At 43.9% G+C, this 27,535-nt stretch overlaps 1 protein-coding gene across 1 annotated transcript in view; it reads right to left on the bottom strand.

Annotated features, from left to right (window-relative positions):
* Nucleotides 1–9,735: 9,735 nt before the first annotated feature.
* Nucleotides 9,736–27,535, bottom strand: part of Exoc4 (exocyst complex component 4) — a 771,875-nt gene continuing 754,075 nt past the window's right edge. Inside the window, exon 18 of the mRNA XM_004661198.2 lies at nucleotides 9,736–10,448. Coding sequence (XP_004661255.2) covers nucleotides 10,211–10,448 — 238 coding nt within the window. The 3' untranslated portion in view covers nucleotides 9,736–10,210. The remainder of the gene's footprint in view (nucleotides 10,449–27,535) is intronic.

Raw genomic sequence — 27,535 nt, 5'->3', positions numbered from 1 at the left:
CCCACGTTAGCCAGATGCACAAGGGGGCGCACGCGTCTGGAGTTCGTTTGCAGAGGCTGGAAGCACTGGCGCGCCCATTCTCTCTCTCTCCCTCTATGTGTCTTTCTCTCTGTGTCTGTTGCTCTGAAATAAATAAAAAAAAAAAAAAAAAAAAAGAAATGGTGAGGTGTGTATGACAAGGCTGTGCCAGGTAATGAAGGCACAGTAAAGGGCTTCCAGAAGCAGGTAAAGTTCAGAGCCAAGTAGCAGGGGGTCGGGTTGACTACCACATTCTGCCCCTGGTCCCCAATAGATTTATAACCATCACACATTGTAAATTGTACTCAGTTCAATTTCAAAGGTCCCTACAGTCTTGACCAATTTAAGATATTAAGACCTGTAAAATCAAACAAGTTAAACACTTCTAACATATAAAGGCACAGAGTAAACATTTTCAACTGGTATAAGGCATAGCAAGGAGAGACTAAAACAATGCAAACTCAACCACCATCAAACAAACATCAAACTTCTGCAGTTCAAGTTCAATACAACCAGGGACTGACAGTCTCCAGATTTTCCAATTCTGCCCCTCCAGCTGGGCAGAGTAGCCAGGGAACACTTCCACCTCAGGCCAACAGTGCGCTCTATGGTAGCCCTTGCAGAGTCCTGGCATATCCAAACATCTTCAGGTCTTCATGCAAACCACGGTCCATCTTCCAAAGGCTCTTTCAGCCTATCAGGGCATCAGGCCCTACCTCATGCCACATCTCAGCAGCAGCTCCTGGAACCATGTGCAATTCACGACCACTGCTCGCATTTTTTATGCTTTTGAAACCAATACCAGGTGTGCAGGACACAGCCATATTCTTAATTCACAGACAAAATAAATCATAACCTTGAAAAGCAGGTTCCTTCTCTAGTCAACTCTTTCTAAAAGTGTTTGCATTTCTATGATAGTTTTTCCTCAGGCATCCTTTCCATGGTAAAGCAATTAGACCATCTTCCTTTAAGATTGCTAATGTGGGGGTTGGAGAGATGGCTTAGCGGTTAAGCACTTGCCTGTGAAGCCTAAGGACTCCGGTTCGAGGGTCGATTCCCCAGGACCCACATTAGCCAGATGCACAAGGGGGCGCATGCATCTGGAGTTTGTTTGCAGTGGCTGGAGGCTCTGGTGCACCCATTTTCTCTCTCTTTCTCTCTCTCTCTGTCTCTTTCTCTGTCTGTCACTTTCAAATAAATAAATAAACATAAAACAAAAAAAAATAAAAAAAGATTGCTAATGTGTTTGACAATAGCAGATTCAGTAACCTAAAACCAGTCTCAGTGCCTGTAATTTTAACTTGCTTGAGGTTTTCCAGCTTAAAATCCTAAATCTCTCAGTCCAATATCTCTAGCCAAGCACGTAAGTCCATTACAAATTTAACCTTGATCAAACTCTCTGGGCCTGGGCAGCAGGATGCAGCCAGCCCTTATACCAGTAGCCCAGTTCCAACAAAGTCCTCAGCAGTCTTTCCTTCTCCTTAGAAAGCTCATAAGCCAAGCCTCGAAGTTCAATGCTGTTTTCACTTAGCATTCTCAGACTTTCATCAGAATAGTCCATAAAACTTGGCTTACCACTCCAGAAGACATCTTCAGTTGCAAGCACCAAATCCATGCCTATTCCTCCAAAACAAAGGTTCCAAAAGATCAATATCCACATGGTCAGGTTCATCTCAGTCCACTCCTTGGTACCAAGTTCTGTAGCAGACAGTTTCAGGTTCACTGAGATGAACTTCCAGACCAGGCACAGTTATGGAGGAAGGGATATTTATTGAAGCTTACAGACCCAGGGGAAGTTCCATAATGGCAGAAGAAGCTGGCCTGTCTTCACAGGCCCAAGCAGAGAGAGAGAGAAGCACAAGCCTAAAGCCAAAAGCCACAGCACACTTCAGGAACTCTTGCTAGGCACACTTTGCATATCTTTAGATTGAAATCTGAAACCCACCACCACACCTTAAGATCCACCCAGTGATACTGCCTCCATCCAGGTGGCTGCAGATGCAAACTACAAACAATAAATAACTGAATATATTGAGGGCCATCTACTCAAACTACCACAACTACTCAGTCCTCAATTCTAGGTGATGTCTTCCTCGTGAAAGACTAGTTTTGGAGAATAGAGAGGAAAGTATGGACTTTAGCAAGAGCAAGATCACAGTGGAACTTTTTTTTTTTTCTCTCTCTGAGGTAGGGTTTTGCTCTGGCTCAGGCTGACCTGGAATTCACTACGTAGTCTCAGGGTGGCCTTGGATTCACAGCAATCCTCCTATCTATCTTCCAAGTGCTTAGATTAAAGGCATGTGCCACCATGCCCTGCCCACAGTGGAACTTTAAATAAATTTTTAAAAATTTATTTGCAAGCAGAGATATAGAGATGAGAGAGAGAGAGCCAGAGAGAGAGACAGACAGAGAGAGAGAGAGAGAGAGAAAGAAAGAGAGAGAATGGGCATGTCAGGGCCTCCTGCTACTGTAAACGAACTCCAGATATATGTGCCACTTTGTGAATCTGGCTTTATATGGGTACCGGGGAACTGAATCTGGTTATGTTAGGTTTGTAGGCAAACCCCTTAAGTGCTGAACCATCTCTCCAGCCCCCATAGTGGAACTTTCAAGGAGGTGATGGAAATATGGGCTCAGGCTTGTCTTTTAGTTGCTACTTCCTGAATTTCATATCACCTGAGCTGTAACAGGTAATTATATCTTTTTGACTGAATGAATGCATAAGTGCTAAGAAATCATGAATCTGACTTGACAGTAAGAATCATCAGGGTTTTCTTGCCAATTTGACTTGTCTGTGGTGGTTTTTCTTCCCAAGATATTTGAAATATAGAAGAATAATGATTATCAGGCTGAGGCAACATTCAGGAAAAAGAGCAGATCTGGAGGAGGCTGGAACATCTGTGGTGGGGTCACCCCATGGAGGGCATTGATTCCAGGGGGAGGGTTCCCACAGAGTCTGACAGGGATCATGTGGGCATGAAGTTGTCTTTCAGAGTGGGAATCCAGATTGTCCTCTGTGGTGAGGAATATATCCTTGCCTCATCCTCAGCGATGTTGTCAACTGTGGGGGGATGGGGAGACAGTTCTAGTTGAGCAATGAAGGTTTAAAAACCTCTCTGGTAGGTGGGAATAAAAAAACCCTGCACTGGGGTGAAGGCTTTGGAAGAAACTGGATTAATAGAGTAGGCATTTAAATGAGTGCTTATGGGGTGGAGGGGAACAATGGTACCTGAAGAGCAATTTTGTCTATAAAGCAAAGGTGTTCTTGACAGGTGATAATAAGGTAGCTAAGAGCAACATAAAACTGTAGGAGAAACCACTGCAAAAGTTCTGAGAAAATGATTTGACAAATATATATCAAGACCCCGATCCATCCAGTCTGGTAAATTAGTTCTTTTTCAAGGAACCCTTTCTAAGGGTAGCTAAGTTGAGACTCTTCTAAGTGTTTCTGATCCCTTGGGCATTCCGGCGGTGGGGGAGTATATTTATGGTCTCTGGTTGTGGTGTGGACAAAGTGGGAAGACATGTCCAAGTACCACTGAGCAGATGACAGAGATGAGAGAAGAAGGCCATTGCTGGGAGCTATGATGGTTTGGAGTGACTGCTGGGCGGGGTGACATCATTTCAAAGCTCTCCTTCATGGTCACATTTATTGTCCCTCTCAGGACCCTTCTAGTCTTATGACCGCTGTCTGGGATGCTTAGATAGCTCACAAAGTCACCTCTCTCCGTATGGAGAAGACTGGGTCTATGATCTTCACAGACATCCCTATCAATGGATGCACACATCCCTTATATAAAATGGTATAGTACTTGCATGCGACTTACATCCACCATGTTATGTTTATAGATTATATCTGAATTACCTGTAACCCTCAATGTACATGTTATTGTTACACTGTTTTATGGAGGGAACAAAAAGTTGCAAATACATTTCACAGTCATATTTTTGATCCCTGTTTGGGTGAGTCTGCAGATGTGGAACCTATGTGGAGAGACCATTACATCCATCTCACTTACTTGTCCCTTATGTAGGAATGAGGAAAGAATGTGCTTTGTTTTCAGTGTCCTCCTGGAGAAGTCTATGGGGTTGGCCATTTTAGTTGTAACAGAACATTTTAGGAGTTGTGTTCATGGTAGAATGCTTTTTTTAAAAAAAAAAAAAAAACTTAAAAAAATATTTTCTTTATGTGAAAGAGAGAGAGAAAGAAAGAGAACGGGCATACCAAGGCGTCTAGTCACTGAAAATGAGCTCCAGACACATGTGCCACCTGTGTATCTGGCTATGAAGGTCTTATGTAGGAAATGTTAAGCACTGTGAGGTCATGAATATCAAGGGCATTTTGTGTCTGGAAGATTGCATTGTACGCAGTCCTCCCTGTTCCTTTGGCTCTTAGATTCTTTCTGCCACTTCTTCTTCAATGGTCCCTGAGCCTTGGAAGCTGTGATACAGATGTCTCAGTGCTGAGCACTCCTCTGTCACTTCCCTTTAACCACCATGGTGACTTTTGTGTCTTCCTGGTGATCACTGCCATTTGAAAAGAGAAGCTTCTCTAACCCTTCTCTAACCAAAAGTGAGAGTAACATTAACATATGGGTATAAACATTTTTTTTAAAAAGTGCTTACAGGGCAGTTTGGTATGTATACTACATCCATTTAGCCAGACAACAGCAGACATTACTCCCCTAGGGTGCATGACTTCCCCGCTCATAGGCTTTTGACTACCAGCCATGTATTCCTTTCTGTGGAACGGGCCTCCAGTCCAATTAGAGAGTGGTTTGTTTCCCCTGTAACAGGCATGCCACTATTGCATCAGTTGACACATTTGGCCTGGCTGGTCAATCTTAAGGCTTGAAGGATGCACTGCTGTTTAACAGTGTTGATGATTTCTCTCTTTCCCACAGAGCTGCTCGTAGCATAGGTTTGCCCAGCTTTCTGTCAGCTGGTTTACAGAGAGGGTGTTTCCAGCTCAGTTAGCTTGATTTCTCAGTGACCTGCAGCCCAAGCATGTAGAGTCTTCAGCCATAGAGTCTTACCATCTAGTTCTGATGGGCAACCAACAACCTTGGCAATGGCCTGTTATATTTTGGGGGCATCATGGACCTCCTTGGCCAACTATGTCCTGGAAGACATCCCACTGATGGCACTGAAATATTTTAGTAGCAATCTATGGCTTCCAGGTGCACCATTATTCAAAGTAGGTTTTCATATGGCTTATTCATAATATCTTAAAATTTTGATTATCTCTCCTCCCACCCTTCCTTTACTCAATCCCTTCTCCTGACCCCACTTAGCCATTCTTCCCCCACTACTCTGTTCTTCTACTTCTATATATATAATCCCATCTTCTTAAGTCCTCCCCTCTCCTCCTTCCATTATTGCCCCTTTCTAGCTTGCTGGCCTCTGCTACTTTCACTCTGACTAAGATACAGATCTAAACATGTGTTGCGAGGATCTATTTGTCAGAGAACATGTGGTGTTTGACTTTCTGAGCCTGCATTACTTTACTTAGTATAATCTTTCCCAGATTCACCCATTGGCCTGCAAATTTTATTTTTCCTTTCTGCTGAATAGAACCCCATTGTATTTATGTACCACATCTTCATTATCTATTCATCAGTTGAGGGGCATCTAGGCTGGTTCCATTTCGTAGAACCTAGCTAGAGCAGCAATAAGCATGGTTGTGCAAGTATCTCTAAGGTAGTGAGGATTCCTAGGATATTTTCCTAGGAGTGGTATAGCTGGATCATATGGTAAATCTGTTTTTAGTTGCCTCAGAAAGCTGCAAACTCATTTTCACAATGGCTATACCAGAATACATTCCTATCAACAATGTAGAAGGGTTCCTCTTTTTCTACATCCTTGCCTGCATTTATTGTCATTTGGTTTCTTAATGATAGCCGTTCTGACAGGAGTGAGATAGAATCTCAAGGTAGTTTTAATTTGCATCATGTTATGTTTATATGCCATCTGTATTTCTTCTTTTGAGAACTCTTTATTCAGTTCCATAGCCCATTTAAAAATTTTTGTTGTTGTTGTTGTTGTTTTGTTTTGTTTTTTGAGGTAGGGCCTCTCTCTACAGATTAGGCAGACATGGAATTCACTGTGTAGTTTCAGGGTGGCTTTGAACTCACAGTAATTCACCTACCTCTGCCTCCTGAGTTCTGGGATTAAAAGCATGTGCCACCACCCCTCGTTTTTTGGGTTATTTGATTTCTATTAGTTTTCTTTCTTATAGTCTTTTTTATTAATTAATATTCCAACTCAGCTCGTAGTACATACCCTCTCCAGTCCCCATTTCCCTGAGGGCCCTCCTCAGAAGGGTTATTGGTGTTCACTGTGGGGTAATTAGTGCTTCTGTCTCTAGGGGAGCTATGCCTCAGGCTGTTTGTACCCGCCTTGTGACTCTTATAATCTTCCCACCCGCTCTTCTTAAACAGTCCCTGAGCCTTGGCAGGTGTATTATCAGTGGTGTTACCTTCCCTGTAGCCTCTGTATTTCTTTTAGGATGCATTTTGGTTCGAAATGTGCTGTCAGTTGGTGTTAACTTCTCTGCACCCTCTGTATTTCTGTTAGGATGTGTTTTGGTTCAAGGTGTGTTATCAGTTGGTGTTGACTTCTCTGTAGACTCTGTATTTTTTTTTTTTAAGATGCGTTTTGGTTCACCACTGTGTCTGATGCTATTCTCCTAGATGAGGATGTCAGGCTAGCACTGGGAGCAATATTCATGTTACTGTTTCCTCTGCAATTTTTTCTGGGCCCTGGTAAATATGGTAGAGGTTTCACATCCCGTTGCCAGCGTTTGGCTGAGTTTTCTTGTATGATGGATTTTGGGTCTTCCTAGTCTACAATGCTAACTCTTGTGGCTATATCTCTGGGTGTGTGGATGCTGGGCTCCAGCCTTACTAGTGTCTAGCATTTCATTCTTACAAAACATTCCCAAAGTAGTGGTGCCCTACCATTTAGAAACCTTTACTGTGTCCCTAATGGGTGGCAGATTTTGAGGTGTCTGCATCATTTCCATCTCTTCAACCAGCTACTAAATGTGACATTAGCTTTGAACTTTTTGTTTAGAGTTGGGTTCTCCCTATGCTTCTGCGACACAAGCAATCCTCCTCCTCCTGCCTCAGTTTCACCAGCAACTGAGATGACAGACAGAGCCATGATGCCTAGCTCCTGTAGGACTTTTTAAAAATTTGTGTGTGTATGTATGTGTGTGTGCATGGATGCGTGTGGAGGTCAATTTCTCCTTCTACCTTTTTTGAGATAGCGTCTTTCTTGTTGTTTTGCCATTGAGTGCACGAGACTAGCAGATCCATGAACTTCAGGATTCTCCTGGCTTTGTATCCCGTTGCCACAGGCTTGTTAGGATCACAGATACATGTGCCACTTTGAATCTAGCTTTACATGAGTGTTGGGGAGGACCACACACAGACAAGTATGCTGGCAAGCCCCATTAGCCATGGACCAACCCAACTGACCTTTACAATAGTAAGCACTGATGTATGCAAATTTGTCCCTTGAATGCCTTGGGCACAGATCCTTGGGTGCCTTTTCTGTTAAGAATTGGTATGTTTCTATTCTGTCATTGAGCAAAGAAGAGATCCCACTCACCCAAATGTTCTTGTCATGGGTGACTCTTCCCCTGGGGAGATGCGAATACACATCTTTACTCCAAATAGGGCAAAGATGGCAGACCAAAGTATAATTACACTAATACCAGTTTGGTGAGCCCATGCTTAGAATGGAGAGGGGTTGTTTATAAGTATGTGGAGCCTCCAAAGAGGCTACTTTGATGGGATTTTTTTTGTGTCAAGATCACTCCCTGGGTGCTCCTCCCTCAGCCTCAGGTTGAGGGGCTTACTTACAGAACACGGGGACCCCAGAGCAGCTACACACGGGGATGTCTAGTCTTACTCCGAATGAGGATTGCCCTGTAGCCGCTGCCAGAAGCTCCTTGTCCCTGTCCAGGAGTACAAGACCCCAGAGCAGCACCTCAGTGGGGCTCACTGTATCAGGGTCACCCCCACGGATGTTCATCCCTCAACCTCGGGGTGAGGACTTTCAGACTTCAGAGACACCACCTCAGTATTCCTTGATTTTTTTGCCCTCTATGCACGCTATTTCCCCCTGAGGCCACAGGACCTCATGCATTATTATATGTTGTTGTCACAGGGGGCACCTGAATCTCAGGTGGGGGTATGATGATTCTCTCCATGCCTTCTCTCGTGAGTTGGCCCAATGGCTTTTTATCAAGCTGGCAATAGTTGTTTGCACCTTTCAAGGCAGAGGAAATTTGCCATACATTTCTCCTGAGTGGCTCCTGTGCCAGGGAACCACTGATTTCTCTTTTCTCTTTCCATGCTACTCAACCCAAGTTTATGTTTCTTTCCATACCAGGGAAAGCTATCCTAAGCGCTGCTGAGGGTTTCCTCCTGCATGACCACGTTGGAAAGGAGAAGGCACAGACTCCATGCTGGGAGGCCAGGGCTACCATGAGGAAGAGTTCAGACAAGAGTAGTTTGCTGTAATCATCCTCGTCACCTACCTCTGCTTCTGAGGTGAACTACTTCCAAGGGCCTTGTGTGAGGCAATCTGGTTGTTCTTGGGTGTCTTCAATGCCCATTCAGTTTCTTCTGAGCCAGGCTCCTGACCTGTGTGAGATGCAGTCTTCCTTCCTCTCTGAACCCCCCAGGAGGACATCCTGTAACTGCCCACCCAGCTGCCCCACCGTCTTGATCTGATTCCAGCTCAGCGTTGGCTGTTCACTTGTGCTCTGAGTCCGGTCCCCAAAGACTAGATAACAAGGGTGTCCTTCTTGTCCGTATACTGACCTGTGTGTAGCAGGGCATGGCATAGAGTAGGCCCCCAGGAAATGTTCGGGTACGTGAGACGTATCGGAAGAATGACGGATGACATTTAAGCTCCTCAAAACAGCTTTCAATTTTCTGTTGTTCTCAAGACCAAGATTGTTACACACAGGGGCGATGGTTCCTGGTCATCAAGGCGTGAGGTGTGAGCTTATGGGGTGCCAGCTTTTCCACCTCTCCTTTCCGTGTCCCCTCAGTGCGCTGCCACTTCCTGTGACGTGAATCTTGAGTGTTAAGAGGCACTGGGGACGAGGGGAGAGTGGTGAGCTGCAGGGTGCTGGGGACCTGGCCAGCACCCACATCATGAAATTAAGAAGGGGAATGGTGACGGGAACATGGAAGTGCAATGCCCCACCTTCCTGGCAGCTCTCCTGAGAAGACCTGGGCTTCTTTCTGAGGCAACAAAGGCCGAGGTGCACACGGAACTTTAAGTGAACACCTTATAGGTCAGCTCAAATGAAATTTCAGATGCTATGGGACATTCTCCAACCATTATTGGAAGTTAGAGGGTCTAGCCAAGCATAGACTGAATTACCTTTCATACTGCCATTCATTTTTTTTTCACTAGCTTTTGATTTTTGGGATTTTTTTTTTTTTTGAGAGAGAATTGGTGAGCTGGGGCCTCGGCCACTACAATTGAACTCCAGACTCTTGCGCCACCTAATGGGCATGCACAACCTTGCGCTTGCCTTACCTGTGTGCATCTGGCTTAAGTGGGATCTGGAGAGAGATTGAACATGGGTCCTTAGGCTTCGCAGGCAACAGCCTTAACCACTAAGCAATCTCTCCAGCCCTGGTTCTTGGTTTTGATAGGCCCTGTTCCAGTTTTGGTAGTGAAAGTCACAGCCAGCTGAGAAGCCATTTATTTGATTCAGATAACAGAGAGAAAGCAATACACACACTTATTTTGCAAAGTCCAGAGAGTAGAAAATCCCACTGTTTCTGTAATGCAGCCCTAAAGAGTGGTTTTAGGAGGATCCTAAAACTTAGGTGGACATCAGCTCCCCAAAGCTAGAGTTTTACATATATTGGACACAAAGCATTAGTAATTCCTTCCTTCCTTCCTTTCTTTCTCAGAGCCCAACCCCCTCTTCCCCATCCCACCCTGACCCCATGGGAATACGCTATACTAAAGTTGTGAAAACTGAAAACTTCCTTCAGACTTCATGTGAAAGGGAAAACTAAGCAGGAAAACAATCCTCATATCCATTAATGCCTGGGTGTGGATAAAACTGAGCCCTGACTACTCCAAGTAACAGACCAAAGAAAGAACCGTGTGGGACTGAGGACAGAGTGCCCCTCCCCGCAGGGAGCACACTCCTTCAGACGGTGGTTATCTTCTTGTCTTTGGTGGCTTGCTTGATGGCGGCCTGCTCACAGATGATCTCCTTGAGCCGCTGCAGCCTGGTGTTCTGGGTGCTCTGCTCCCCCACTCCCGTCTGGCTACGGTGCAGCAGGGTCAGGGCGTGGATATACTCCAGCTCCGTGTACTTCACGCCTTGGTCCACCACCAGGTTCAGGAGCTCGTCGGCCGTGTTGTACAGCATCTCGTAGTACTGCCTGGGGAACGAGAGAGAGCTCTGCTCAGGGTCACCGTCAGCGTGGCTGCGTAGGGGGAGGCGCTCGCTGTTGGTGTGTGGATCTGCTTACTTATTCCCCAAACAGCTACTGGCCACCTGGCAGGGAGGCTCTGTCCCACTTGATCGCTCGCTCTCTGACTATTGGAGACTTTGGGAACTACATGGTTCTCTTCTCCATAAAATGGGATTAAAAATAGTGTCTACTTCTCAGGCTTATTAGAAGAATTCATACAGACAAAGCACTTAGAATGGTAGCACTTTACAAAGATGAACTCGCTGGAAATAAAACAATGATAACAGTAATATAATGAAACCAATACTATTAGATGATGATGGGCAAGATGGGTTTTCTTTCTTGAAGCACTGGAGACAAGCGGAAAGGTGAGGGCTGGGGAGATGGCTTAGCGGTTAAGGGGCTTGCCTGCAAAGCCAAAGGACTCAGGTCGATTCCCCGGGACCCACATAAGCCAGGTGCACATGGTGGTGCCTGTGTCTGGAGTTCATTTGCAATGGCTGGAGCCATTCTCTCCCTCCCTCTCTCTCTCAAATAAATAAAAGTAAAAACAAAACAAAACAAAACAACCTACCAAGTGGAAAGGTGAAGAAAAGCAGAGAAACAAGGGTTGTGATGCTGTTTCCCCCTTTTCTTCGATAAGGAAACCAAAGCAAAGAGGAGTTAAGAGTGAGTAACTGCCAGGATATGAACGCAGGTTTCTGACCCCAAGTTCAACAGCTTCTTCCTGGATGCCCACATGTGCCATGGGGGCTATGAACCGATAACAGGGGAAAGAGAAACCACATCATGTTGGGAAGAGAGTGTGGAGCCAAGGGAGACTTCATGTGGGTAGACTTCTGCCAGGGCAGGTTATGGACATGATCAAGACGCAGAGGAGACCAACCACCAGGACGAGGGAGTGGAGCTGCATAGTGGGGAGACCTGGGGGTCAATAGGTGAAGCCAGGGGCAGGGGCTGGACATCAAGCTGTGACCCTGGGCCGCGGGAGGTCAGTAGAGCACGGTCCCTTCCACAGAGGTGTCTTTCACAGTTAAACTTCTGGAAGAGAAACCTGGCAGCAGAATGGCCTGGGAGGAGGTTGGTTATAATTCTAGCAACAATAAAAATAAAAATAAGAGGTAACGAGAGCCATTGGGTTATGAGGCCATTAGCCAGGCAGTGAAGAGTAACGTCTGTCAGACCTGTGCATTAAGTTGAGCCTTCAGTGTAGAGAGACCCCAAAAGTGGATGTTGAGAAGAGGAGAAGGCCACTGTTCACTGTTCTTTTTTTTTTTTTTTAATTTTTTTTGGTTTATTTGTATTTATTTATTTGAGAGTGACAGACAGAGAAAGAGGTAGAGAGAGAGAGAGAATGGGCACACCAGGGCTTCCAGCCACTGCAGACGAATTCCAGATGCGTGCGCCCCCTTGTGCATCTGGCTAACGTGGGTCCTGGGGAATTGAGCCTCGAACCGGGGTCGTTAGGCTTCACGGGCAAGCGCTTAACTGCTAAGCCATCTCTCCAGCCCTGTTCACTGTTCTTAAAACCAATGTGTTACTACTACCAAACGTGTCTCCTGGACTCCACCATGGCTTGCATGGTACTCTGAATTACCCACGGGGAGAAAGAAGTTCTGCACAGGTTTTGAGCCATCCAAGCCTGTTTCTGGGTCTAACTCCTTCTTTCTTCCCGACATGAATGCTCCTGGGACTGAGGGCAAAAGCAGGCTGAGTGGGCTCAAGAGACGCCTGGCAGCGAAGGCATCCTGGTGATCGGTCAAGGTCGTGGGCTCAGAAACCCTGCCTTGTATTTCTTTCTTCTTCACCAGGGAAATTAAAAAAGAAAACACACACACACATCCCACAAAACCCCCATCCTGTGAGGGTAGGCAGCCATCATCCAAGGGGGACAGGAGCTTTATAATTCTAAGAACATTTCATAAATCGCTTTTATAAGGAGAGGCGAGCTAGAAGAGTTTTGGTGACTGTAAGGCTGGTTTCTTTTCCTGCCGTCAGCCTCCGTCTTCTAATTCACATTTTACTATTAAAAACAGGGGAAATGATACACTTTTTTTTTTTTTGAATGTCATTAAATAGTGGGAAGAATAAAAGAGCTTGTTTTACAGACTTCACAGCGTGTCCTGGGAGCAAACTGCTCCGCACTGTTGTGTAAAGAGCCCTCTTAGGGCTAGTTTGCTGATGTGTTTTCATTTCAGCCCTGTGGGACCTGTTACGGTTTGAATGTGAAATGCTCCCACAGGCCTTGTTTTGGTAGGTTGTGGAACCTTTGGGCCATAGGGCCTAGCTGGTGGACGTGGGCTGCTGGTGGCTGGCCTTGGAGGGTTACGCTTGGCTCTGCTTCTGCCAGAGTTCTCTGCTTCCTGATCAGGGACCTGGGAAGAAACCGCAGCATGAACTCTCACTGCCCAAGACTGAAAAGACTAGCCTTTCTCACTTCCCTAGACTCTATCCCCTTAACCTGTGAGCCCAAACAAACCCTCCCTCCTGTAAGTTGCTTTGGGTAGGTGTTTGGTCTCAGCAAATAAAAGCAACTAATAAAGAACCTGATACTTAAGAGCCATTTACTGGCCTAGGGTAACCTTAAATATAGATAGAAGCCCTTCTGTGAGAGGGGATAAAATAGTTAGAAAGATGAGGAGGTTCTGTGGAAGTGGCGGTGGGGTGGGGGGGATGGAGGAGAAAAAAGAGGGTGGTGGGAGAGGATTATGTAAATTTTTTAAATTAAGTTTTAAAAAATATTTCTTAAAGAAATACTTCTTTTAAATTATTTTAAATTCTTTGTAAGCAGAGAGAGAGGGGGAGAGAGAGCGAATGGGCACACCAGAGCCTTCAGCCACTGAAAATAAACTCCAGATGTGTGTGCCACTTTGTGCATCTGGCTTTACATGAGTATTGGGGAGTTGAACCCAAGTCATTAGGCTTTGCAGGCAAACGCCTTAACTGCTGAGCCATCTCACAGTCCTAAAGAAATACTTCTAATAGACAAGGAAAATGAACTAGCCTCCAGGAGTCTGGGAAGCCAATGTGAACTATCATCAAGAAAGCTTCGAAACTGTACGTTTAGCATAAAACCTACGTGGGCTTTTCATCATACTTCTCAGTGTATCTGTTGTAATTTAAAAATAGTACCTTTAAGCCAGGCGTGGTGGCGCATGCCTTTAATCCCAGCACTCGGGAGGCAGAGGTAGGAGGATTGCAGTGAGTTCAAGGCCACCCTGAGACTCCATAGTGAATTCCAGGTCAGCCTGGGCTAGAGTGAGACCCTACCTTGAAAAACCAAAAAACAAAAACAAAAAAAAGTATCTTTGCAGGGTGTGGTGGCTCACACCTTTCATTCCAGCACTTGGGAGTCAGAGGTAGGAGGATCACTGTGAGTTTGAGGCCAGACTGGGACTAGTGAATTCCAAGTCAGCCTGGGCTACAGTGAGACCCTACCTCAAAAAACCAAAAGATATAAGCAAATTAAACCAGCATCTTGAAAAACTGTGTAGTAAGAAGACACACCACACTGTCCTATGCCCTCATCATTAGCACACAATGGACTCCCTGACACTGCTCCTATCTTTGAGAAATGAGGACCTAATGTCATCTGATTCTGTTTCCTTTAGATGTGCAGGCGAGAGAGACAGCCATTTAGGAAACTTCTTAAGAACGTCCACTTTAAATATTGCTCAGGAAGATGAGGCGTACAAATTTTGACTTCCCATGTAGAGTAACAATTTGGGGCTCATGAGTCTTTTGAAGGGCTTCAAAGCCGAGTTTCTAGTCCAGTAGTGTTGTGGTTTGATTCAGGTGTCCCCCATAAACCTAGGTGTTCTGAATGCTAGGTTCCCAGCTGATGGAGATTGGGGAATTAATGCCTCCTGGAGGGAGTGTATTGTTGGGGGCGGGCTTATGGGCTTTATATCCAGTTTCCCCATGCCAGTGTTTGGCACACCCTCCTGTTGCTGTGTCCACCTTATGTTGGCCAGAGGGTGATGTCCACCCTCTGCTCATGCCATCGTTTTCCCCTGCCATCATGGAGCTTCCCCTCAAGCCTGTAAGCCAAAATAAATCTCTTTTTCCCAAAAGCTGCCCTTGGTTGGGTGATTTCTACCAGCAATGTGAACCGGACTGCAACAAGTAGTTTTCAAACTTCACAGACCTTCACTGAGAATTATCCCGGGGGGGCGGGATTGCAAGGTACATAGTGCAGATGCCCCAACTCCATGACCGTCAAAGCCACAATCTCTCTGAGAGAGAACGGCTACCTACCGAGCCATTCCCGTCTCCCTCGGCCCAGGATCAAAAAGCAGGGAACAACAGAGGCAGTAAATGGTTTGTGATGGTGTTCCTAGAGCTTAAGCCAAAAGAAATGGAGGTCTTTGCATTATGATATTAATATTTTCATCATTTATCTTAAGAAGTAATACTGAGCCCATCAGCCTGGATGAAATTGGATTTCTTTTGAAAAAGCTGGTGAATTGTTTCTGGGGACACTGGCTGGTTTTCTACTGAGACTATTGTTTCCTGCTGGGAACAAACGAGACAAAGATGCCTAGATTTCACGTCCTGAATTCCGGTGTGCTAAGTGATGAAGGGACATGGCACTTAAGCACTTAATGTTTCAATATCCTCTGTGCACTGAAGACCTTTATAAATCCCAGAATGACACTCTGAAGCGAATGGAGAGACTAAGAGTTCTCAAGAGCTTCAGATGAACAGTGTGCCAGACCTGCAATGCTGAGTTATTAAACAAAATTGACAGGTAACTGATGGTGTATTTCTATGGTTAGGGAGAAAATTCCCCTATAACCATGATGATATATTAGATCATAAAGAAACATAAATATTTAAAGACAGAATGAAATTCATTTATCTTACAGAAAGGTGCCTTATCCCGTAGCAAAGACTAATAAATCTACGGAACAATATTTAGATCTGGAAGTTGGGAAAGGATGTTACAGAAGCCCCGAAGAGAAAGTAGGAAATGCCCCAAACTGTGCAATTAGATGAGCTTCCTTAATAAACCCTGACAGACTGAAATGAAATCATGGAACCTGACAGGAGTGAATAATTGATTGGTGCTTATTGAGACTCTACGAATACGGAAGCGTGGCCGTGATCATCAAGCAGTGGAACCCGTGGCTTCCAGGCATCACAGTTTGCTCCACGTGGCATTCTTCTTAGTGGCCTGGGCAGGTTCCACAAACACATGTGGTTTAGGTGTTTCCAGGTCATGGTTTGCAGCCCTGAGCACAAAAGGGCCAATGGCTGGTTAGGGAGCCGCTGTCCTGTTCTGAAGGCCAAGGTGCTGCACATCACCCTGGTGGATGGAACACGCTGTGAAGAAACATGTGCCTTCCTGTGGTGTCTTGGACCTTTGCTGTATGCTTTGGGTAGCAGTTCCCAAAGTATTATGAGTACATAAGGTGAGGGAGTGAAGTGACAGAGAAGGGGTAATGTGATGCCACACAGCTTGGTCTCCTGGCCAGTGTATAACGTGGCAATCTTTTGTTCTGGTTCTCATGTTTCCTTTCGTTTTATTTATTTACTTGAGTGAGAGAGAGAGAGAGAGAGACAGAAAGAGGGAGAGAGAATGGGTGTGCCAGGGCCTCCAGCCACTGCAAACAAACTCCAGATGTGTGCGTCTGCTTGTGCATCTGGCTTACCTGGGTCCTGGAGAGTCGACCTGGGATCCTTTGGCTTTGTAGGCAAAGGCCTTAAACGCTAAGCCGTCTCCCCAGCCTCTCCTCATGTTTTCTTTATCAACAGACTGTTCTCTGCTTTGCCCTTTATTCCCTTCTCCCTGTCTCTCCTTCTCTTTGTGGTGCCAAGGGTCAAACCCAGTGCCTCACACAAGCAAGACCAGTGTGCTACCACTGAACTGTGACCCAGATATGGTCTTACTTTATTTTAAAGGCAATGCATTGTGCCTTTTCTCCCTCGTGGGTTCTGTCTTGAGATATTTATACCAGTAATGATATGAAGGGCATTTTGATAAGGTAGGGAGATCTCCTTAAAGTTTTATAAGATAGTTGACATTTTCTGGTTGAAACAAATGGGCCATACAGAAAGATGATAAGAAGTTGGGTGTGGGGGCTCACACTTACAATTCTAGCACTTATGAGTCTGAAGCAGGAGGATGGCCTTGAGTTTAAGGCCAGCCTAGGCTACATAGTGAGTTCCAGGCCAGCCTGGAATGCGGAGTAAGTCCATTTTGAAATCAAAACTCCTAGATGTCCCTCAACAGATGAGTGGATAATGAAGTTGTGGCACATTTATACAATGGAGTTCTACTCAGCGGTAAAGAAAAATGAAGTTATGAAATTTGCAGAAAAATGGATGGACCTGGAAAGTATTATACTAAATGAGGTAACCCAGGCCCAGAAAGCCAAGCGCCACATGTTCTCTCTCATATGTGGATCCTAGCTACAGATGACTGGGCTTCTGCGTGAGAATGAAAATACTTAGTAGCAGAGGCCAGTAAGTTAAAAAGGAGACATAAAGGGTAGAGAAAGGAAGGGAGGAGAATACTTAATAGGTTGATATTGTATATATGTAATTACAATGATTGTAATGGGGAGGTAATATGATGGAGAATGGAATTTCAAATGGGAAAGTGTGGGGGTGGGGAGGGAGGGAATTACCATGGGATATATTTTGCAATCATGGAAAATGTTAATAAAAATTAAAAAAAAATCAAAACTAACAACAACAAAAAACAAACAATGAAAGATTACACAGGAAAAATATTACTTATAAAATCTTGTATGAAGCCATCAAAATATACCACATTTGGGACAATATATATATATATATATATGATAGTCTCTTGCCTTCCTCAATCAAGTAGTATTCAAGACAATTTCTCTCTCGAGGACAGATCTCTAAGGGTGGAATTAGACAAAAGATAAGTATATTGTTTAGGGCACTTGGCATTGCTTTTCAATTGCTTTTGGATTGTGAATGTATGTGCTTAAGCATACACGAATAAACAAATTGTTGAAACCTTTTTTGTTAGTCACGGCACATTTGTGGCCTTTCTTGATGTGCTTTCCGTAGACAAGAAACAAGAGGGGCTTTACTTTATTCTCATTCCTGATTCTGCTTTTCACTTTGGCATGTTGGGTATGAAATTAATTCTTTTATCTCTAGAAGCTATTGCATACAACTTTGTTTTCTTTCTGGGAAGCCGAGGGACAGAAGTTCCATTAAAGCCATCTATTCCCACTTGCCACTCTCCATCCTGCATACAGGACTTCCGCATGTGCACACACGAGGGTGACCACAAGGCCCTGCTGGGGAACTAGCTAAAGTACCTGGACAAACCATTGCCACCTGCCTCCCTTTCCTGGTGGAATTAAGAGCTCAAGATCCCAAAATTTCCTGAAAGTAGTTTTTAAATTTTTTGCACACACACACGCTCATGCTCGTGTGTGTGTGTGTGTGCATGTGTATGTGTACCAGGATCTCTTGCTTGTCTGAACAAACGTCAGACACTTGCATCATTTTGTGTCTAGCTTTACATGGATACTGATGAATCAAACCCAAGTTGGGAGGTTTTGCAAGCAAGCACATTTGACTGTTTGAGAGCATCTATAACACTTACTATGATGTAAGTGCAAAGCAAACAGCTATTAGTCTGTATTTTTGGTGCATAATGATGGAAAAAGCCTGTGCCTGCTTAAATTTTCTCCTGCATATTTTTATAATATTTTATTTATTTATGAGAGAGAGAGAGGAGGAGGCGGGGAGAGAGATCAGGCAAGCAGGCAAACCAGGGCCTCTAGAGACTGCAAACAAACTACAAACACACGTGGCACCTTGTGCCATCTGGTTTACGTGGGTACTGGGGAATTGAACCTGGGTCTTTAGGCTTTGCAAGCAAGCACCTTAACTGCTAAGCCATCTCTCCAGCTTTCTCCTACATATGTTTTTAAATTTATTTATTTGAGAGAATGAGAGAGAGAGATAGAGAGAGAGAATGAGCATGCCAGGGCCTCCAGTCACTGCAAATGAACTCTAGATGCATGGGCCACCTTGTGCATCTGGCTTACGTGGGTTCTGGGGAATCAAACCGAGGCCCTTTTGCTTTGCAGGAAAACACCTTAACTGCTAAGCCATTTCTCCAGCCCCTGCCCCCCATTTTAAATTTATTTGAAAGAGAGAGAGAGAGAAAGAGGGAGAGAGAGAGAATGGCTCTCCTACATATTTTTATTTATTTATTTATTTATTTATTTATTTATTTATTTATTTATTTATTTGAGAGTGACAGACACAGAGAGAAAGACATATAGTGGGATAGAGAGAGAGAGAATGGGCGCGCCAGGGCTTCCAGCCTCTGCAAACGAACTCCAGACGCATCGCCCCCTTGTGCATCTGGCTAACGTGGGACCTGGGGAACTGAGCCTCGAACCGGGGTCCTTAGGCTTCACAGGCAAGCACTTAACCACTAAGCCATCTCTCCAGCCCTCTCCTACATATTTTTATCCATGGTTGGTTGAATCTATGGAATGTAGAATCTATAGGTGAGGAACTTGCACAAAGCTATGTCTCATGGTATATTTTAGAATCTGTCTTGATTGTCGTGTTATTAATAATGTCTAACTTTTAGGAGCCTCAACCTATTCAACCTTCTGAAATAGGTCCTACAATTCTCCATATTTTACTAAGAAGGAAACCAAACTATGGAATATGAGTGGTTTGTTTAAGTCTCGAGTGGGAGTATCTGAATCCTGCAGTTGCTCCAAAGCCACTGTAATACAGATATGTGAAGTTGTAAAAAGCAAGAGTACTAATTACAAGGAATGTTTGGATAGCTAATGAATTTTTGGCAGCACTTTTGTACAAACTAAATAAACTTCCCATCCTAAGCCAGTTGTCTTTCACTGGAGGAAAAGGCGCTAGGATTTTGGCAGTTCGAGATTATTTATACAAGCCTTGTGGCTGTACCCCAGCAACTCTGGATTGTGCTGGGAAACTCGGTGCTCCAAACAAACTTCAGCATCTACAGCAGGAACTCCAGACAAGATTTTTTGGCTCTTTCATTTTGTCACCTCCTTTATCTTCCCCATTCTGTCTGCCTTGGTTGGCGCTGGATGAAGTAACCTTTCTTTCTAAGAGCTGATTGCCTTTCGGACTCATTACCTCCTTAGGAAGGGAGGTAATCATGTAGGCTCTTCTTTTGCAGGAAGCACTCTCCTATACTGTTGGTTAGAATGAAAATTCCCCACAGCTGTTAGGGAAAATAGAGTAGTTCTTAAAAACTAAATGGATTGCTATTTTATGGTCCAGCAGACCCCCTATAGTGTAGGTATCCAGAAGAAATAAAATCATTCTGTCAGAGAGATACTTGGAGTCTTGTGTTCACTGCAACAAAATTTACAATAGCCAAGACATGGAATCAGCCAACATGTCTATCACTGGATGCCTGACTAAGGAAAGTGTGCCATGCATATCTGTGAGATTGTTTTCTCAGCCACAGAAAAATGAAATCTGGTTATTTGTAGCAACGTAGATGGTACTGGATGGAGGTCATCATATTCAGTGAAAGGAACTAGATCCAGAAATATAAATACCGTTCTCATTCATTTGTGCAAACGAAAAAGTTGACATCCTAGAACACATCTGAAGAGTAGTCACTAGACACTAGGAAGGGCAGAGGGAATGGGACAGAGAAAACTTACATAAGAGCGCCAAAACAAAGTTAAATAAGAGGAATTAGCTCTGATTTCTGTATTACAGTATGGTATCATTTGTCTATGATAATCTACGATGTATGGTTTCAATACAATAGGACCTGTCTTCCGCTACATAGAAATAAATGGTTGCTACATAAGGAGACAGAAAGGCTTGTGACCCTGATTTGATCACTATACACCATGTGCATGCACGGAATTTATACTCTACCTTGTAAGTAGGCTCAGATGGCATGTTTTCCTTCTAGTCCTCCTTGACTATAAAAGGTAGGATGAATATCCACAAGAAACTCAAGTTCTGAAGCTAACTTCCGAAATACAAGTTTGAGAGGGGGAAAAGTAACCTAAATTTACTTATTGTTTTAAAGATTTATTTAATTATTAGAGACACAGAGAAAGAGACAGAGACAGAGAGAATGGGTGTGCTAAGGCCTCCAGCCACTGCAAACGAACTCCAGATGCATGCTCCACCATATGCATCTGGCTTACATGGGGCCTGGAGAATCAAACCTGGGTCCTTAGGCTTCACAGGCATGTGCCTTAACCGTTAAGCCATCTCTCCAGCCTTAAATTTACTTATTATTGACTGCTGCTCCAAGAATTATTTTTAGCCAACATAGGTTGACTATTCTTTATGGGAGTGTTTTGCTTCAGATTTCTTTTTCAATCTGGGGAATATATGCACACCCATAATGATATATCTTGGGGGTGGGGCCTCAGTCTAAACAGGAAGTTCACCCACTTCATATATACCTGTTAAGGTGTGGCTATAGTTTTGAATGTCTCTCCAAAGGTTCACGTGGAAGGAGGTTTGCATGGCAGTATAAATATACCTCCATATCATGGAATTAGTGGGACCTTTTAAGATGTGAGGCCTTTTGGCAGGTTTTGGGGCCTATAAGGGGTGGGGGGCCAGGAACTAGTTTTCTCTCCAAGTGAGTTCTCTTGGGAACACACTTGTTAGAAAAGACAAGGCTTCAGAAAGCACTTCTGTTTATGTTCATATCCTTATATTAATGCTACTCTCACTTTTTTAAAAAAATATTTTATTATTTATTTGAGAGAGAGAGAGAGAGAGAGAGAGAGAGGGCATTCCAGGGCCTCCAGCCCTGTAAACGAATTCCAGATACATGTGCCCCCTTGTGCATGTGGCTCATGTGGGTCCTGGGGAATTGAACCTGGGTCCTTTGGCTTTGCAGGCAAATGTCTTAACCGCTAAGCCATCCCTCCAGCCCTACTCTCACTTTTGATCGAGAATCTTCTCTTTTCAGATGGTAGTGACCTTGGGATGACTCAGAAGACACTATGGTGCTGGAAAGAAGTGACAGGAGTGCTCAGTACTGTAATATATCTATCACACCTTCCAAGGCTCAGGGTCTATTGCGGAAGAGGTGGTGGAAAGAATGTAAGAGCCATAGGAAAGGTAGGACTCCTTACCATGTGCTCCCCCCAGACACAAAAGGATCTCACAGTGCCTGACACTACCTATACAAGACCATCATAAGAGGAGGAAAAGATCATGACATCAAAATAAAAGAGAGACTGATTGAGATGGGGAGGGGATATGATAGAGAGTGGAGTTTCAAAGGGGAAAGTTGGGGGAGAAAAGGCATTACTATGGGATATCTTTTATAATCATGGAAATTGTCAATAAAAATTTGAAAAAAAAAAAAAAAGAAAAGACAGGGCCTGACCTCTGAGTTGTTCGCTGCTTTCCTGAACCAAGATATGGTTGTTCATTCCTACACATATGCCAAATATTTTCACCCACTGTCATGGGATGTATCCGAGGTGGTCCTCATCAGAACTGAGAGGACCCAGACTTCTAAAATTGAAACTCTTGTCCTCATGGGTGACTTGCCTCAGGTGGTGTATGACAGCAGCGAAAAGCTGACTAACAGTACTTTGTGTGCATATTCTAAAGGCACTTTCCCCACGATATTTTCAGTGAGCTTGTGGTTCGACTGCAGCCTTTCATGGGAGGTCAGGTGTTAGATTTTCTTCTTGAGGCATCAGATTGGTGCTCAAAAGATTCTGGAGCCTTTTCAAATTTGGATTTCACATATAGGATGTTCCACCTATATACTTGGGGCATTTTGAGCACTTTAATAAAGATCCAATAGTACAGGGCAAATAAATTGTCAGGGGAAATATTCAATTCCGTTTTTGTCTTGCCTTTTCAATGGTACATATGATAATAAGCAAGGGACGGAAGGATAGAAGAGAGAGGATCTAAATAATCCATAAAGTAGATAATCATCCCATAAATAATTGAGAGGGGGGGGGATAGAATAGAAAGACTCAGAGAAGTAATACTCAAGAGGTCAACTAAACAGGGATTCTGGTTGTATCCCTTATTCCATGCTAACTAGCATCATGTCCTTGGGAGACAGCTGCCGCCTCTTTGGACATTAACTTCCCATGTGAAATCCAGAGAGGCAGGTACTACTGTTTGAGCACTGGTATCATTTTTGGATTTTACACTCTTTACAGAGTCCCCTGCTTGGTCCTTTAATATCATGGACATCCATAAGAATCTGCTTATGCTAAGTTTTGCCAGACAATGACAGGAAAGTGTATCAGCAATCAGTTTAGAAGCATTCTGAACAAATGTAATCTTAGCTCAGATACTTTCCAGACCAATAATAATAGATGATAATCCTGTGTTTATTAAAAATATACTATAATTGCTCTCACTTGCTTTCCCTTCATAGAGTTTAGAGTGTATCAGCTGAAAATCCTAATTTGAATATTTATTTTTATTTTCATTTATTTGCAAGAAGAGAGAGAGAGAATGGGAACACCAGGGCCTTAGCCACTGCAAACAACTCCAGTCACATGTGCCACCTTGTGTATTTGGCTTACATGTGTACTGGGAGTTGAACTGGGGTCATTAAGCTTTGCAGGCAAGCACCCTAACTGCTGATCCATCTCTCTCTAGCTCGAAATTTCTAAGTTGAAAGGAGGGGAAGTTATTTCCATTTCAGGAAGGAGAAAGTAAGGCAGAGAAAAGCTACACTATTTTCAGTTAGTGGGAAAATTACATGACCATTCTGTATCAGGGTGGTTGTTAACACTCTCCTCAAGAGACTGGATAGGTTTTGTTTGGGACAGACCCTTCTAGAAGGAAAGAGTGGTTTTTAGAAAGACCCTTGCCTGTTTCTCTTAGCTGGTGGCACAGAAAATCGCTCTAGAAGAAAAGGTATCTTGGGAGTCTGTGGCGTCCAGGCTTGCTTCCTTGACAGGCCATCTACCTACATCTAAAAAAATACAGAGACAACTCACCCCCTGGTCAGTGGCATTATTCTTCAATGGCAATTGCAAGGCAGGCTGTGTAGCTCACTGGCAGAGTGCTTGCCTAGTGCGTGTGAGGCCCTGGGCTCTGCCACCCAGCACTCCAGAGTGGGGAGGGCAGTACTTACTGTTCTTGCTATGACAACCACCAAGGGCTGGAGAGGTGGTTCAGTGGTTAAGGTGCTTGCCTGATAAGCACTAAGCTTTAGCAATTTTGGGGTGTCTCTCCTGGGGAGACTTCAAAAGTTCAAGTCAGCTTATTCACTTCTTTCGGGAATATATATTGACATTTCTGAAAGGAGCAGCAGCCAGAGGAGAGCCTGGCTGTATTTCTCCTCAGAAAATGCAATTGTGGGCTGGAGGGATGGCCCAGTGGTTAATGGCACTTGCTTGAACAGCCAAATGGCCTGCGTTCAAATCCCCACTACCCACCTAAAGCCAGATGCACAAAGTGGTGCATTCATTTGGAGTCTGTTTGTAGTTGCAGGATGCTTTGGCACACCCATACACTCTCTTTCTCTGGTTGCAAGTAACAGATAAAATATTTTTTAAAATGCAACTGCTCAAAACAAAAGGAATCCCCCAGATGGACATCCCCATCACCAGTGAGAAGACATTGTTCACCTGGGCTCTATCTATCATGGTCACAGACAGGGAGAAAATGTCTCTGCATTCCCTTAGCAAAAACTTTGCTCTCTCTCTCCAACTTTTGGAATATGTTCTAAATTTATAAATATCAAAGGTTGGAATTTCCACTTCAACAACTTAAGGATTCACATTTCACCCTCTGCTACATCAGATAATTTTTAAAAATTAAGTTTTCCACAACAGGGCTAGAGGACAATCTGCATTTTAAATTCAGTACAATTAAAACTGTGTATCTTTGGTCTGGCACTGCCTTTGGTCAAAGCCCATTTGTATGAATAATTATTCAGTCCATTAAGAAGTCTGCTCAAATCCTTCTCCATCTTGAAGGTTTTAATAAATATTGATCAGGCGCATTTCTGTTTGCACTTGCCAAAGCAATTCTGATGGATTCATCTTCTGATGTTATCAAATAATGAAATATGAAAGAGTGAATAGAATTACCCTCTTGTTCTGGGCTTTTTTTTATTTAGGCCCTTCATTTTACTTTCATAATTGTGTTTGTCTCATACTTCTGTAAATGTTCTTTTGATTATCAGAAGGTGAGCCTGGGTTAAGGAGAGCTATGCTGTGCTGAATATCAGTTTAGAGTCTTTTCAATTAAAAAAAGAGTTTATTGAATATCACTTTAGAGAGTTTTCAATTAAAAAAATAATTTATCTACTATCACAGGTAAGAAAAAAAAAAAAAAAGCACACGGTACTATGCCCTTTGGTGACCACAGAGTTACAAACTGTTTACCAATCAGCAAGAATCTCTTACACCATATGTGATCTGTATTTCCCAGAGTCGAAGTCTGGGAACCATTTGCTGAGGTAAACAGAAGACGCACAATTCCGAGTCCTACAGCTTATTAAGTTCTAACTTTTCAACGCATAATGCAAAATATTTCTTCAATGGGAAACCTAGTCTTTATTGTTACTAATGCTTAGAAGCGCCAGTAACATGGGAAATAGTAACATAACACAGAAGGGAATGGTCCTTGGCTTTAGGAAGCTCCCTTTATTTGATCTTAAGAACTATGTCCCGTTCAGGCTCTGTTCAAAGGTATCTAACACACAAGGCAAATGTTTTAATTTAAAGTAAAACAAAGCCAGGGCTTGCTAGTCATCTGCCTGCCCATGCCATTCCTTGTTTTTTTTTTTAATTTTTTTTAAAATTATTTATTTATTTATTTATTTATTTATTTATTTATTTATTTGAGAGCGACAGACACAGAGAGAAAGACACATAGAGGGAGAGAGAGAGAATGGGCGTGCCAGGGCTTCCAGCCTCTGCAAACGAACTCCAGACGCGTGCGCCCCCTTGTGCATCTGTCTGATGTGGGACCTGGGGAACCGAGCCTCAAACCGGGGTCCTTAGGCTTCACAGGCAAGTGCTTAACTGCTAAGTCATCTCTCCAGCCCCTGTTCCTCATTTCTTGGTACTTGGGAACAGATAGAGGAGTTGGAGTGATCGAGATAAGGAACGGAGACTAATGATGGGATGGAAATGTAAACAAGTCACGGGCTTTAGGTTTACACATTTGCTTATTTATTCATCACAGGGCGTGGGGTTAATCCTTGTGCATGCAGGCCAGGGCTCTATGACTTATATACATCCAGCCCTGCATTTGCATAATGCTGGGGTCCTGTCTACCTCCAAGTAGTCAGTGGAAATCGGCAGGGATTACCAGCTTTGTCAGAAAATTTCTCTCATTAAAACCTCATGCCAGCAAGGCCCAGGTAAAGGATTGATTTTAGTAGGTGACTTACAGCAGGTCTATTTTCTGAACATCCACTGTGTCCCAGGCCACCTCAAGGCTGTGTCAGGACAGGAGCTGGGTGAGGTAGACTGAAGCCCACTGTCACTAGTGGGCACTGCTCAGCTATCATTTGCCTGAGTCCCTCAAACCTTGACACCCAGCCTTTTGGTCCATTTAGTGACCCAGTTATAATTGTGAAAACTGTTATGAGGTTTCTTTACTATGCTGTCGTGGTTTGATTTAGGTGTCCCCCATAATCTTAAGTGTTCTGAATGCTAGGTTCCCAGCTGATGGAGATTTGGGAATTAACGCCTCCTGGAGGAAGTGTATTGTTGGGGGAGGGCTTATAGATGTCATAGCCAATGTCCCCTTGCCAGTGTTTGACACACTCTCCTGTGGCTACTATACACCTTAGGTTGAACAGAGGGTGATGTTCACCCTCTGCTCATGCCATTGTTTTCCCCTGCCATCATGAAGCTTTCCTCCTGTCCCCCCCCCCCCCCCACCGCCTCCAAAAGAATACTGCTCTTGGTTGGGTGATTTTTGCCAGCAACGCAAACCTGACTGAAACAGTAATGTTGATACTGAGGAGAGGTGTTATTTGCCACTGAATACCTGCTTGTGTAGGTTTGGCCTTTTGGGGCCGATTTTCAAGAGTAACATGGAAGGATTTGAAACCTTGGTTAAGAGATGCCTTGCAGTGCTGTAAGTACAGCTTGATGGACTATTCTGGTCAGAGTTGAAAGACCTGACTGCAGTAAGAACTAAGGACTGTGAGGTTTGGCTTATGAGGGTGAGAAAGAGCTTTGCCTGGAATGGATTAGAAGCAGTTTGTGTGAGAGGCTTGCTCTTATGCTCATGTCCTGAGAAATTGTGCAGGGTTGCATTGTGTAGAAATGGACTGGTGTGAGCAGAGGGCTATGGCACAGAAATATAATCTTTGGGCTGAAACTTCTGCCTGCTCAGCTGCAGTTATATGAGAAATTACAACCTTTGAGATTGGGCCAGCTGACCTGCATTGGGGTAACAGAATGAATGTAGACTCTTTTGAAGAGGCCTGCATGCTCAAGGAGTGTCTTGTTCTTCAAAGTCTGCTTTATTCCCTGCTGGATTAACAAACTGTTACCCTACCTGGCATTATGGAGTATGCAAAATGCAGGAGAGGGTCACTGGATTTGCAACACAGTCTTGTGTTTTGGAAATGGCTATGGGTAGTGTGAAGCAGGTCTGCTAGATGCCTGCATGGAGACCCGATGGAGCCATGAAGACGAACCGTGGGTTGCAGTGAAGACCCAGTGGAGATGCCGGGACCACAAGATGGCTGTTAAGGAAAGCTGCCGGTCCAAGATAAAGTTTTCCAGGAATGTGTGTAGCCTAGCTGGAGGGGTGGAATTGGAATGCCAGAGACTTGTTGCTGGTTAGAATTATCGGAGTTGGAGATTTGTCATTGACTAGAGTTGTTGGACTTGGAGCTACAGAGTTTGATGTTTGCACTGCTTAGATCTTATATTGGTTGAGTATTTCTTTGCTATGCTCAGTGCCATCTTTTGCAGTGTGAATGTCTATTCTGTGTCATTATGGGTTTCGGGGGGCTTTTTTTGGTATTATGGCTCAGTTAAAGAGCCTTGGACTGTAGGAATTACTGGGATTGATAAAAACTATGGGGACTTTTAAAGATGGACTGAATG

Source organism: Jaculus jaculus, chromosome 10, assembly GCF_020740685.1.
Source record: "Jaculus jaculus isolate mJacJac1 chromosome 10, mJacJac1.mat.Y.cur, whole genome shotgun sequence".
NCBI classification, from domain to species: Eukaryota; Metazoa; Chordata; class Mammalia; order Rodentia; family Dipodidae; genus Jaculus; species Jaculus jaculus.
Note: the sequence above shows the minus strand (reverse complement) of the source record. Positions and strands in the feature narration are given on the sequence as shown.